The sequence below is a fragment of the Eutrema salsugineum genome, unplaced genomic scaffold (assembly GCF_000478725.1).
Source record: "Eutrema salsugineum unplaced genomic scaffold, Eutsalg1_0 scaffold_6, whole genome shotgun sequence".
NCBI classification, from domain to species: Eukaryota; Viridiplantae; Streptophyta; class Magnoliopsida; order Brassicales; family Brassicaceae; genus Eutrema; species Eutrema salsugineum.
The window spans coordinates 12,221,476-12,235,114 of record NW_006256547.1 but is presented as its reverse complement, the minus strand read 5'-3'; the positions used below and the strand labels follow the sequence as shown (position 1 = coordinate 12,235,114).

Sequence of the window (13,639 nt, the reverse complement as noted above, 5' to 3'; positions counted from 1 at the left end):
GGACGATTTTTAAGTTTTTTCAGTTGTCCTTCACAAGAACATCTTTTTTTAGTTGTCCCCTTAACCCTTTAACATTTTATACTTGCCCCAAGGGTTTCGCGCCCCATACTTTTGTATTTCCCATATTTTTACGTGTAGCCTCTTATAAGATGGAAACCATTGTCAAAGAATGCCTTATACCCATAAGGGTTATTTCATTAGAAACAAAAATGGTATATCTTATTTTCAGAAAATAATGGGTTTATTTTAGTGTTTATTGGTAGTCGTTGAGTATACAGTAGTTAAGGGTTTACGGCTGTATTTGTTTAGTGTTTAGTAATTTAAAGAAATTAGTTTGTCCTGGTTATCATAGTTGTCCTACTTGTCCTAGTTGTCCAAATTGTCATAGTTGTCCTAGTTGTTCTAGTTGTCCAAATTGTCATAGTTGTCCATGTTGTCCTAGTTTCTCACAGTTGTCCCAATTGTACCAATTGTCCACTTTCTACTATCTTCTTTTGTCCTATTTGCACATAATTGTCCTAGTTGAACCTAGTTGTCCTAGTTGTTCGTAGTTTGCCTTTTCACCTAATTGCACCTAGTTGCCCTGTTGACATTCTCGAAATCCAAGTCCAATAAATTCAAAATACAAATTACTCCAAAATACATAGTATTGCAAGAAATCCAAGATAATGAAAATATTCCTTAGACCTAGCTCTCACCGCCCTGACCGCTCTGACCCTCTTCACCCTCGCTTTCCCTTGGGTTTAGTGGTTGAAACCAACAGCCAATGTTTATGTTTGGGTTGGCCTTCTGACTCCTGCGAGCTTCTCCGGTGGAAGGAAACCGCTTCTCCTTCTTTCTTCCTGCTTTTTTGGTATAGTCTGGTGGGTAAACAACTAAATTAGCAACCTCCTCAGGAATAATCCAAGTAGAATGATGCGGCACCATATAGATGGTTCTGTGGTAAGCCATCGCCCAAGTATCAATCAAATAGTATCTCGAGCATAAATCGAAAATGTGTAAGTCTCTTCTTCTTGAGGACGTCCGCATCATTGCAATGGTTGCGGCTATTGCATGAACACATGGAATCTTATCAATATCAAACATGCGACACCCACAGCTTTTTGTTTCCAAATTAACCAGATAGCTCTTCCCATCAACTCCAACTACACTGTATTCAAGCCCAGGTAGATTTAGCTCAGTCACATCTAATTTGGTCGCAATTGCACATTGTTTATGCAACTCGTTTTCCACATACGGCACCAGTTTCTTCGAATATGATGCACCAGCTATGTTATTCCTATACCTGTTGAACCATTCAGACACTTTCTCAACATACGCATCAATCAAAGGCAATAGTGCATACTTTCTCGCCTTCTTGAAGATGTTGTTCATTGATTCACAGGCATTGCTTGTGTCCAAGTTGTACTTGTCTCCTTTAAAATACCACCGTGCCCATTTATCAAGAGGAAGACCATTCTCTAAGTACTCCGCAGCTTTGGGAAACATTCTACCAAATTCGGTGTATGCAATTAGAAACTCACTCTCGGTGTACTTATGAGCGCACTCAATGAATTTTTTAGAACACAAATCCTTCCAACCATTGGCTGCTTTAACCCTCACATTACGAGACAAGTGCCACACACAAAATCCATGCTGAGACTGAGGGTACACCTCCTGCATTGCCTTCGCTATGCTTGTGTGTTTGTCACTCATAAAAACAATCTCAGGATTATCTGGTATAACAGTTTTGAGCATTTCTAAAAATCACCTCCAACTAGAGTCTTTTTCACTATCGATTACACCCATTGCAATAGGGTAATGGTGATGATTAGGATCCTGAGCCGTGGCAAATACTAGCATACCATCATAAACATTATTAAGAAAATTCGCATCCACCACTATGACTTTCCTCATTGAACTAAAGCCTTCAATGCTGGCACCCAAAGCAACAAAAAGATACTTGAAGTTATTATTAGCATCCACTTTCACGCTCGTCACTGTACCGGGGTTCACCAGCTTCAACACACACAGATAAGAATGCAATCTTTGAAAGCTTTCTTCCGGACTACCCCTCACTTGACTAATCGCCAGTTTTTTTCCTCTCAAGGCAGTAGAGTAGGACACATTCACATGAGCTTCATTTTGAACAACCTTCACAATACTTCTAGGAGCCGGTGTGTCCACTACACCTGGATACGATGCACGCAAAACATCTGCTACAACTTGTGGAGTACCTTTTCTTTTATTCTCAATTGTGCTGGTAAGGACCCGAGAGCAACTATGCATTTTCCTGTATACTCTAAGGCTGAAGTAAGTTGAATCCTTCATTCTTACAGCATGTACATACCATGAACAACCATGTTCAGCTTGACGGCATTTAAGAATGAGTCGCCCATGATCAGACTTCACTGTTTTGACTTCAAAACATCCCTTATACGAAGCTCTGTCAACCAATACTCGCAACGCCTCTTTCGATCGAAATTCTTGATTTTTCTCAAAACCAGCACCATCTTCCAATTCAAGAACAAACTGAGTCGGTTCTGAAGCCCCAGCAGGCTCTACGTGATCATGCTCATCCATACCATACCTTGCAGGCTCTACATATTCATGATCATCCGGTTATGAAACAACATCATCAATCACTATCTGTTTCTCAGTCTCAGGTACAGCCACAATAGCAAGTTCATCCTGTTCTTTCGCTGATTCCTCGATTTCAAGCATAATATCGCCTGTTTCTAGCTCTTGAATCTTATCTCTTTCCAAATCTTCCATTATCTCCACATGCAACACAGATCTAAGTCCTTCTTTATCCACAGTTGTTAGATAGACATACACATCACCATCATCAACAATACATGACTCATTGAGTGGCTTAGCTACCAACAGAATATAGCTTAACTTGAGCTTCTTCTTACTATCGTTTACCCCAGTCTTCTTGCATATACCATCTACAACCATCGAATATATTACCTCATCCAAAGATGTTTTAAATGATATAGCATAGATGGAGCTTCTTGATATCCATTTGAACTCCTCTCCTTCCTTATAATAACATCCTCCATACTCAAAATGTATGTTTGTGTGGCCGCTCATTCTCTTCTGTTCACAAAACCAAAAAAACTAAGTCATTAACGAATAACAATATTTCCTATTTTCTCACAGTTGTACCAATTGTACCAGTTGTCCCACATATCTCAATCAGTTATCCCAATTGTACCAGTTGTCCCAATACATTCTGGGTCCCAATTGTCTTAATTGTCCCAGTTGTCTCATTCCTTTCAGTTAACCCAATTCAACTCAGTTATCCCAATTGTACCAGTTGTCCCATTCCATTCAGTTAACCCAATTGTACCAGTTGTCCCATTCCATTCAGTTACCTGAATTGTACCGGTTTTCCCATTACATTCAGTTACCCCAATTGTACCAGTTGTCCCATTCCATTCAGTTAACCCAATTGTACCAGTTGTCCCATTCCATTCAGTTACCCGAATTGTACCGGTTTTCCCTTTTAATGTAGTTACCCCAATTGTACCAGTTGTCTCTTTTCATTTAGTTAACCCAATTGTACCAGTTGTCCCTTTCCATTCAGTTAACCTAAGTGTACCAGTCGTCCCATATCTCACAGCAACAGCAACACTCAGAAGACTAAATCGACATATATACGCCACTCTACTATCCAATGTGCAACCAAAAACGACCGGAATTGACAAATCGATTACTAAACCCTAATCCCCAAACTGTAGAAGAAGTTACCTTATTACCAAATGACGGCTCTGCAACGAGATTTGGCGAACACCACGGGTTCAGAGAAGGCCGGCGCACCGCGCCGAGCGATAATAAACGAAGACGGATCGAAGATTCGATCAGAAGATTCTGGGGGAAGATTTTCGATTTCGGGTTTCGGTTCAGGATGTTAACCCAGAAATTCAGAGAAATCAGATTTGGTTTTGGCATAAGAATTTCAGAATTTCTATTTCTCAATTTTTTTTCGATTTTCAAAAAAAAAAAAACAAGAATCAGCAATGCCATATCTCCTTTTCATTAAGGGTATTTTCGGAATATCACGTGTCTTATGGCACCCAAACTTAAATATGGCAGGGTAGATCAATTTTTTCTCATTTATGGCTTTTCAGCCATTAATCCGTTTTGATTTTGTCGTCGATGGGAAGAAACGTGAAAGGAAGATGATGGGATGATGGGCCTTAGCAAACCAAAGCCCAAGGTGGAGATTGTGAAGATATGGGCTTTGAGTTAATTCTATTCACTTGGGCCAGAGATTTAATAAAACCCAATAACATCTGATTGAGTTTATAAGTTGGATTATTTATTACTTAAAAAATCAAAAGTTCCGAGAAAACACCCTACATAGAAAAAGAGTAAAAGATCATATAAAAAGAGAAACAGAGGGAGAGAGAGCAATTGAGAGAGAAGAGAGAAGAGTATTGGAGGTTATAATAGAATGATCGATTCCGGTTTTTTACACTAGTTCAATCTATAGTTAATTGTACAAAGTGATTTAGTTCGGTTTAATTTATCTCGAATGTATATATTTGTAAATAGACACATTTTGAGACAATCAGAAAATATTTTTAATAAACTTTCTTCTTCTCTTATTTTCTTTTTCTCTAATCAAAGCCATCAAAGCTCTAATCTCTTTTTCATTTTACTTGATTTGAGCTCCGTATTTGGATTTTCTAGTTTAATCTAAAGCTATGATGGTGTCTTTGAAAAATATAGCTCAAAGATTTACTCAATCTAAAGCATCAACAAGTTCCGCTTCCAAATCGACTCGTCATTTGACTCGATCCAGCTCTGATGTTGCAGATCTACCTCCGATTACTCCTCTAGTAGTTATCTCTCAAGACTCTAGAGCTTTGTGAGCCATTGCAATGTCGGATTCTCAGGATCCAGGTCAATCTCCGTTTAATATGCATAATGATGATCATCCAGGTTTACAAATCATCTCTCTGAAGCTTGATGGTAAAAACTATGATGATGGGAATGCTGTTATGTGTATTACTCAAGACGCTAAGAATAAGATCAGATTCATTGATGGAACCTTGCCTCGTCCAGTTCAATCGGATTCTAGTTTTCGGCTATGGTCAAGATGTAATAGAATGGTTAAGTATTGGCTAATAGAATGGTTAAGTATTGGCCATTGCGTAAGAACTCTCTGAATAGATCATTCACCAAAGATTGGAAGGTTTCTGGAGCATTTGTTAAGCCAAAAGGCATGACCAGAAACTCATAATGGCCATCATGAGTTCTGAAAGCTGTTTTGTCAATATCTTCCTCTTTCATACGAATTTGATGATACCCCGACCTCAAATCCAGTTTGGAGAAGATATTTGCTCCATACAGTTCATCTAGCAGCTCATCGATCATGGGTATAGGAAATTTATCTGGCACTGTGGCTCTATTCAATGCCCGATAGTCGATGCAAAATCTCCAACTAGCATCTTTTTTTGGACTAAAAGGACAGGACTTGAAAAAGGGCTCACACTTGGCCTAATGGTTCCAGCTTGTAACATTTCTTGAACCATCTTTTCCATGACTTCTTTGTGCATTTGAGGGTACTGGTATGGTCGCACGTTGATCGGAGCTTGCCCTTCTTTCAAAATGATTCCATGTTCACGACCACGCAGGTGGGAGTTCGGTTGGAACTGCAAAAACGCCTTCAAATTCCTCCAATAACTCAGTGATTAGAGAAGGTGTCTTTGCTGACATCGTGTCCGTTAACTGACTGCCTCCAAATTCTAACACCATTCCTTTAGAAACCACGCGAGGGCCAGGTGATAAAGTTCTTATGGAAAGTCTTTTAGAATGAAAGCTGGTGTCTCCATATAATGTGATCCAATCACCATTATATTTGAAAGAGAACTCTTGTTTTCTCCAGTCTACTTGACAAGTGCCCAAAGTTTCCAGCCATTGCACCCCTAAGATGACATCCACATTCCCCAACTCCAGTGAGATGAAATCTGTAGTAAACTCAAATCCTGCTAAGGAGAATTTTACGCCTTTGCATAGTCCCATGCCCTTTACTTGTAGACCGTTTCCTAGTAGAATCTCCATTGTATTGTTTTCAGCCATCTTCAACTTAGCTTTAGCTAAGGCTGTGGGAGAGATAAAATTGTGGGAAGCTCCACTGTCCAACATCACTACTACTGAGGACTTCCCAATAACTCCCAACACCTTTGTTTTTTTCAGAGATTCTATTCCCAAAAATGCGTTCAAGGACAGATGTCCGAGTTCACCAGTCTCCACTGGTTCATACTCCGTCAACTCGAACATATTCTCGTCCAGGATTTCTACTTCAAATCCATTCAGCACTGATAGCACCTGTAGTTCCTTCTTCTGGCACACTTTATCATGTCCTTTTAACCATTTCACATCACATTTGAAGCATAAGCCCAAACTTCTCTTCAAGTCTAACTCTGCATCCGTAAACTTTTGTTTGGGTCTTAAGTTTGTTTTCCCACCTTGAAGCATTTCCTTCGGTTCCGATGTCTCAGGCAGAGCTAGGCGTGGTTTGAAAGTGGTAACGAATTGAGGTCTTGTGGCTACAAAGGAGCTTCGAGTTGAAGTCTTAGCACCACCCTCTTTCTTTGCTACTTCACTAACAGCCCTGCAAAACATGCTAGTTTTCATCTTCAAACCGCAGCAATGTGATTTGCAAGACCTCTTGGCTCTTTCATCCTAATCACCTCCTTCATTTCCTGTGATAGGCCATTATAGAAGATGTCCACAAGTCCTTTACATCCACACCAGTAACTTGTGACGATAAATCCTCAAACTCCGAAATATAATCGCTCACTGACCCCGTTTGTTTGATAGAATACAACCTTTTACCCGGTTCGTCGTCTTGTGATTCTGCAAATCGGATCAATAGTTTCGATTTGAAATCTCTCCAATCACTGAATCCCTGACGTTGTCTTGCCCAGATAAACTATTTTCGAACCTTTCCCGTCAATGTTAGAGCAATCAGGTCTTATTTCGCTTTATCGTCGTAACGAGCTATCGCGAAGAAACTTTTGACATCGGCTATCCACACATATGGAGCCGAACCATCGAAGATAGGCATTTCGATCTTCTTTAACATACTATCGCGATTAGCAAGATCTGAATGACCAGGCCGATAACCTAAGGGAAAATCACTCTGGTTCATTCCAGGATAAGAGTTATGTACCTGATCTTGATATTGTGATGAGCTGGGGATTTCAATTGGTCGAGCTCCGCCTCCCAAAGCTGGTGGTAATTTGGATTGTTGTTAAATTGCTATGAGAATTGAGTTGAGTTTGGAGTCAATCTCGTTGATTCTTACTTCCGTTGAGGTTTGCGATTCGCACAACCGCTTAAATTCGCCGTGAAGAAAACTTAGCTCATCACGCATCCTCACTGGTACTCCACCGTCTTCACTCTCGGGATCGGAATACATGATCCTTTTACTTGCGGAATCGATCTCGTCACGACTCACCATTTGATAAGCTTTGAGCTGAATATCTCTTTGTATTGAATGAAGAAGTTGATACAATGTAACCGTATAACGTTACACACTCATGACGTATGTAACGGAATACCAATACTGAGCTCATACGCTCTAACTAACAAAATATCAACATACGTATTCCAATACAACAACTACTATTTATACTACTTCTTTCCTCACTCGCATTCCACGCGCTAACGCCACGTGTTACTTCAATTAACTCCCACCACTTGATCCTTCTTCCTCTGTCTCGCGTATACATTGATCCTATCAAAAGCTCATGTCATGGAATGTCATGTCTTATATTCTCTTGTACTTTATTTTATGATCTGAGCCCTAGCTAAGACTGTAGCTATTGTATTGGATGTAACTCTTGGATCTTGTTTAGGTAAATATTGCCAAAATCAAATGGACTAACTTCGAGTCTGGTTCAAGATTGCTTTCCAGAGAGTTTGCAAACTATTACAGATTGTGTTCATCGTGACGTATGAACCACATTAGACTCATTCATCTTCAGTCAGGCACACATTATTTATTTATTTTTGATGTTTTTGGATGTTCATTAACCTTAAAACGTCGCTATATAGTTCGGGACTGATTGAATCGCTGACTGTAATAACGTAATGAGTCGAGGTCAACATTCTAACTTATTGTCGTACTGGTAGAGGTGTTCTTATAGATCGAAAATGGTAATAGTCGAAAATGGTAATAAATATATTTGGAATAACAAAGACGATTTGCTACAACTCATATCCTTTTTTTTTGTCATCATGTTATTTTCTGAACTCCTAATGAGGTTCACCATTGGAAGAGAAAAAAATTATGAGATTCTAAACTTTTCATTAATTAAAATATTAATTATTAAAAAATTGCTAAGAATGAGTTCACTATTGGAGATGCTCTTATGTTCAACAAAATTAACAAAACATAAAGAGAAGTAGCCTCCAGAATAAGATGGATGATATAGTATTTAAACACTCTGTTTTGAAGAATTTAACAATTTCTTTGTGTTTGAACAATCATGAGAATTAGGCTATTACTTTCCAATCCATGCGACGAAACTATAATACTAATTTTTAAAGACTTTGTTTTAAATGAAGTTGGTGTAAATTATCTACTCTATTTATTTTTGTTTTAGAAAAAATTTAAAGAACAAAAAGAATATTCTAAAAAACTTATTACATCCGTCAGTAAATTTTTTAATATGTATGTTTTTATAAGAAATGATAAAAATCTTGTCATAATGAATCCTAATTAAAGAAATATTTGTGACAATTCTTGCAATTATGGTTTTTTTTATGTTGTGTAATATGATTTTATTTATATAAATATTTTGAATCAAATTGTTGAATAGAATCGATAAAATAAAGCTAAAGGGTTAAATACATAATTTTGACAAATATAAAGGTATAACTATAAATCGTGTGATTTATCAGTATATAGAAGTATTAGTTCTTCTGATAAGATTTTGAATTTGACTATTAGGATCATCATTATAGTGGGTTGAATAAGTCAAACCTAATAATGGGTTGGTTAAATACATTATTTTTACAAATACTATTAGGATCATGTGATATGTAAGACAAGAAATTCAACTAGAATGCTGTAAATTTCTATACACTTGAACAATATGAGGGACAACGTAAATAATGAACAAAAAGATACAACATTAAGTACAGAAAATCACACCCTTTTGTTTGTGATTGTCGTAACTCCTACAGGACCAGAAACAGCAATACACCTTCAATCCTGAAGAGTACATGTGAACTCAATTTCTTCATAAAAAAACTCTTCCATATCTGATTTGCTCGCTTCCGCCAAGAGCAAAGAAAAACGTTCAGGACGCTCAAAGCTTCAGTGTAAGTGTCGAAAAGACTTGATGACTATAGTCTTGCAGAAGTCATGAGGTTGGATGTTGGATGAAGAGCTCCAAGGTTCTGAATGTTTCCGGTAGTTGAAATATTGGACGACAAATGAAAGATGCATTCGCATTCGGGTAAAGGGTATGTGTAAATGGAAGTTTTCCGGTTTATCTTCCTCACTCTAGGTACCATTACTCCCTTTCGATCGCTTTCCCCTAGCATCAGTTTCATCTCCTTCTTGAAAATTTCCCACCTGTTCAAGATTCGGAGGAAGTATCGTACAAACTCTTACTCAAATGTAAGAAATAGCTCAATATAAACTCTCTCTTGTGTGCTGAGACTTTGAAAGATGCTAAACTCTGTGTCTAGATTCTTTATTTATCAGAGCTCAACGACAGAGAATGTGAATTTCATCTGGCATCTCTTCTTAGAGATTTACATGACTCTAGGAAGAGGTTGAGATAAAATGAAGATTTATAGTACCTTATTTCCATGTCTTGAAGAAGGAGAACAAGTTTGGGTTTGTCGGGAATGACAGTTTTTGCATGTCCACCGAAGAGGAATCTTCGATGGCCCATCAAAAAGTGAGGAAAGTTTCCACCTTGAGTTGTCACAAACACTTCACTTAACAAGCTCACCGTATAGTCCAAAGCAGCCATTCTGGACGAATATCCCTATATAATTAAAGTAACAAGAAAATATCACACTATAAATGTTGCCCAAACAGATTTGCATATAGATAAATGAATATAACATAAAACCTCAAATGGGGCAATCTCCTCTGGAGTTGCAAGCGACTCTTTTGTGAAGAGACGAGGAAACATTTCCCGGAGAGGAGCCAAATGTATCTCAGGTTGGTAGATTTTTCCCGAGGCCAAATATATCGAAGTGTGGTTATCAAATCCCATACCACGGAGCATCATACCGACCTATGCTAACATGAAAACAAAGCTCAATAAAATACTAATACCTGAAAACGCCTCTAAGTATGGGACTGAAATGTGAATATATTTCAATGAATTACCTCTAACGGGGTAAGTGGACATTTTCCATTAACGCGGTTAAGGTCAGGCCTAGTGACACGATCTGTTCGTTTGAACTTTCCTTTCCAACTTTTCTGTCTAATCACATCCATTTCAGATTTCTCAGCTCTTCCTCCGTAAAGACAACATGAGAACGCCACCATATCCTAAAAACAAAGGCTTTTCTAATCTTGTCTCTCTTAAGCAAACTAATATTATACTATTGAATTGAGACAAACAAAGAGAAAATTACCTCCTCAAATCGAAGGTGGACTGAGACGTACTTTCCTCCGGTCTCTGAGCTTTTCTCAACCATCCGATCAACTAGCTTTTCAGCTAGTGTTGATATAGGTGAAGAAAACTTCAATGCCTTGTAATTAGCTATGCACCTTAAAAGTTGGATATATGGTGGAACACTCATCGCCAATCTATTTGCGAAAGGCGATATCCGTATAACCCTGAATTGAATACACAATGACACCATTTAAAAAAAAAAAACAAAGGATTAGAGTCATGTAGCAGATTCAAGATTAGAGTAAACCTACCCATGTTCCTTTAAGACCGGATAGACTTCTCCATTATAGTACTTGACAGTAGCCCAAGCTTGAACGCGAATAGTAGGGATACTTGTAAGGTTGTAACTAAAACGGGTCATTATTTCATCCGGAATATGCCTCACAACTTTCACATATCCTTCGAGGCTCGATATGAAATGATCTTCGTCATAGATATCCCCAAAGGTGCTGCCACAAATATGCATTTCTTAGTCCAATATTTTAACAAGAATTGAAAAAGTGACGAATTTTTTTCTGGCTTCTTACCTTGAATCCTTCCAAATGGCGTGAAATTCAAACTCCGGTATGACTAAGACCGCGTTTAGGAGTCCAGCAACAGCCACAGCATTGCAAATCTGAAGCAATTGAAAAAAATATTAAAACAAGACAACAACTTAGAACATGTTGGACTTATAGGATCAATGGTTGTAATCAATAAGAGAAGAAGAAGGTGATACCGCGGAACGCTGCTGATTAAGACCGCCATTTGCCTCCACGATCAAATAACCGCTACGAGTAAGAACAGATGATTCTGGAAAATTTCATCAAACAAACTGTCCTCAAAGCTTTGAAAATTGTTATTTATGAAATCAAATTTGTTTAATGTAAAAGAAATCTTTAAAACCATCTTTTTGTTTCGCGATCCCAGAAACTGGGAAGCCACACAACTCAATAGTTTCAGTATCAGACACAATATGAGGAAATTGGTCTGGCTCCTTACCTCTGTCAAAACCAAGAGGTGGAGAAGCTGTCGAATTCAGACATGGTTTTGGCATTTTTGGTCTCCTTTTGTATTTCCAGACAGAAGAAAACTGCTACCAGAAAAAGAAAGAAGCTTTGACAATTTAACAAACAAAAATCAGAAAGAAAAGCGGAAACTTTTTTACTGTAAATACCTCAACGGCGGTGGAATTGTCAGAGAGGATGTCATCTCGGAGTTTCCTATATATCTCGGGGCTCCGATAAACAGACCCAGGAATATAAACCCACCCGACAAGAGCCGAGAAAGGACCGACACACATGAGAAGCCCAGAAGCGTAAATCATAGGAAGGAGAAGCAAGTAACGGAGATTTCTCCGGAGAGAGAAAGAAGAAGCTCTGAATAGAGTTTGCCGCCGTTGACGACGGGGGACACGGCGGCTTGGAGATAAAGGTGGGCTTGGAGACTCGCTTCTGCTGCCATTTTCGCTACCTACAACACCATTATTGCTATTCGGCTGGTGGTGGATTTTGCTTTTCATCGGAGACAAAAAAAAGGTTCGATTTTCCTTGTCTTTGAAATCGGTGAGCTGAAGAAAAAGGGTAATGTATCAGAGAGATCTCATGAAGGAGCTACAGAGATATGTTGGGGAAGATGGATCTGTGGAAACTTTAATCAATTGAAGTTCTTTTGTGGTCTGACGCACAAAAGAAGTGAGATTCTTAAAGGGACGAAACATGATTACACTAAGAATAAATTAGTCATTTTCTAGATTTTTTTTTTTTCCATTGTTGGTTTAGTGTAATCAATTGTTGGTCAATTTTTAAACAAGATCATTCTAAATCTAATCAAAGGCAATTAGAAAAACACCTATTTTTCCATCAGAAGTATCTTATAATATTAAAAAAAAAGTATATTTAGGAAATTAACTTTGGTATTACGTCTTATATTACATGAAATGCCATTGTAAAAAATGTATTCCACGAAAAAAAAAACTGAAATCAAAAAGGATTTGCGTCCTTTATTTTGACCCGTTTAAAAGAACGCGGATCCTTTAATTTGACTCGTTTCTTATTTTAGGTAATTCATTATTTATGAAGATGTAATCTATTTGAAATATTTAGCTCTTAATAATCGAGATAAATGAAATAGATATCCCAATAAATTGTATATTTTATGCATGAGAGAATCTTGAATTCAAAATAAGAGAAAATACACAAATCTTCAAATCTTTTTTCTCGCATACCCGATTATGAACACAATAATAACAACTTCCAAGAATGACATATTTAGTTATTTACCAAAATATTGTATTAATTTAAATTTGAACATATATACTTAGCCGCCAATGTATCTTTCTCTTAACGGCATTGTATAAAATCCGGAAATTTTATTTTGAGCTATTGCTAAATCTCAATCTATGAGAATATTCTATTAGTTTGTTATTGAATACTATCCTATTTATTTTGGATCACCGTATAGATACTCAATAACAACTACTTTTACAAAAAATGTAGGATTCACTATTTCCAATCAATATTATGTTCAATTTGAATTGAGAAAAATATACTTGGCCGCCAGATTACATACAGCTCAACGGTATTGCGAAAACCTTATACTGTTTCACTATAAATACGACACTATCGTATTCCATTTCACTCTTCATCAACTACAACTTTCTCAACTTTTACTTCTATTCAATTCTTTGCAATGGCTTCAAACATGAGGTTAACTCCTTTGGCTGACTTAAAGTCATTCAAGACTGGGTGGAAGGTGCAAGTGAAGGTGCTTCACACTTGGAAGCAATACCAGACTAAGAGTGGAGAGTCCCTCGAAATAATTCTCGCAGATGAAATAGTATGATCAAGTGAATGTGTAATTACATTTTTGTACTACTAACTATTAATGGTTTACTTATAAACATTTTTTATTTTCAGGGTACCAAAATCCACGCCACCGTCAAGAAAAACATGTTGCATCGTTTGAGCGGTTGATGGTTGTCGGTGAATGGAAGTTCATCAAGAACTTTTCAT

The 13,639-nt window shown here is 37.6% G+C and overlaps 4 protein-coding genes across 5 annotated transcripts; all 4 read right to left on the bottom strand.

The window, feature by feature from the left end:
• Positions 1-687: 687 nt before the first annotated feature.
• Positions 688-1,737, bottom strand: LOC112083499 (protein FAR1-RELATED SEQUENCE 4-like). Its single transcript, XM_024151529.1, has one exon. It carries the CDS (start codon positions 1,735-1,737, stop codon positions 688-690), a length of 1,050 nt encoding a protein of 349 aa, XP_024007297.1.
• A 9-nt stretch (positions 1,738-1,746) lies between these two features.
• LOC112083498 lies at positions 1,747-2,562 on the bottom strand. The gene has a single exon (XM_024151528.1). The coding sequence runs from the start codon at positions 2,560-2,562 to the stop codon at positions 1,747-1,749; it is 816 nt and encodes a 271-aa protein (XP_024007296.1).
• A 2,027-nt stretch (positions 2,563-4,589) lies between these two features.
• LOC112083400 lies at positions 4,590-7,446 on the bottom strand. The gene is made up of 2 exons (XM_024151136.1): positions 7,304-7,446; positions 4,590-7,227 (listed from the first exon to the last, which is right to left on the bottom strand). The coding sequence occupies exon 2, from the start codon at positions 6,628-6,630 to the stop codon at positions 5,614-5,616; it is 1,017 nt and encodes a 338-aa protein (XP_024006904.1). The 5' UTR covers positions 6,631-7,227; positions 7,304-7,446; the 3' UTR covers positions 4,590-5,613.
• A 1,612-nt stretch (positions 7,447-9,058) lies between these two features.
• On the bottom strand, positions 9,059-12,295 carry LOC18013396 (O-fucosyltransferase 11). Of its 2 annotated transcripts, none has more exons than XM_024151134.1 (10): positions 11,803-12,295; positions 11,628-11,721; positions 11,365-11,438; positions 11,174-11,262; positions 10,898-11,095; positions 10,606-10,810; positions 10,355-10,519; positions 10,092-10,259; positions 9,814-10,004; positions 9,059-9,583 (listed from the first exon to the last, which is right to left on the bottom strand). In XM_024151134.1, exons 1-10 carry the CDS (start codon positions 12,145-12,147, stop codon positions 9,352-9,354), a joined length of 1,761 nt encoding a protein of 586 aa, XP_024006902.1. In that variant the 5' UTR covers positions 12,148-12,295; the 3' UTR covers positions 9,059-9,351. The 2 variants fall into 2 exon arrangements, with proteins under 2 accessions (XP_024006902.1, XP_006396013.1); XM_006395951.2 differs by having other exon boundaries at positions 11,628-11,718.
• Between the last annotated feature and the right edge of the window lie 1,344 nt (positions 12,296-13,639).

What these genes read in the sequence shown, in the direction of transcription:
- LOC112083499 (XM_024151529.1), bottom strand. Translation starts at nt 1,737, where the DNA reads ATGCTCAAAACTGTTATACCAGATAATCCTGAGATTGTTTTTATGAGT.
- LOC112083498 (XM_024151528.1), bottom strand. Translation starts at nt 2,562, where the DNA reads ATGGATGAGCATGATCACGTAGAGCCTGCTGGGGCTTCAGAACCGACT.
- LOC112083400 (XM_024151136.1), bottom strand. Translation starts at nt 6,630, where the DNA reads ATGAAAACTAGCATGTTTTGCAGGGCTGTTAGTGAAGTAGCAAAGAAA.
- LOC18013396 (XM_024151134.1), bottom strand. Translation starts at nt 12,147, where the DNA reads ATGAAAAGCAAAATCCACCACCAGCCGAATAGCAATAATGGTGTTGTA. An exon ending in CCGGTCTTAAAGGAACATGG is followed by an intron (nt 10,811 to 10,897) that starts GTAGGTTTACTC and finishes TATTCAATTCAG; the next exon opens with GGTTATACGGATATCGCCTT. An exon ending in CTTCAAGACATGGAAATAAG is followed by an intron (nt 9,584 to 9,813) that starts GTACTATAAATC and finishes AATCTTGAACAG; the next exon opens with GTGGGAAATTTTCAAGAAGG.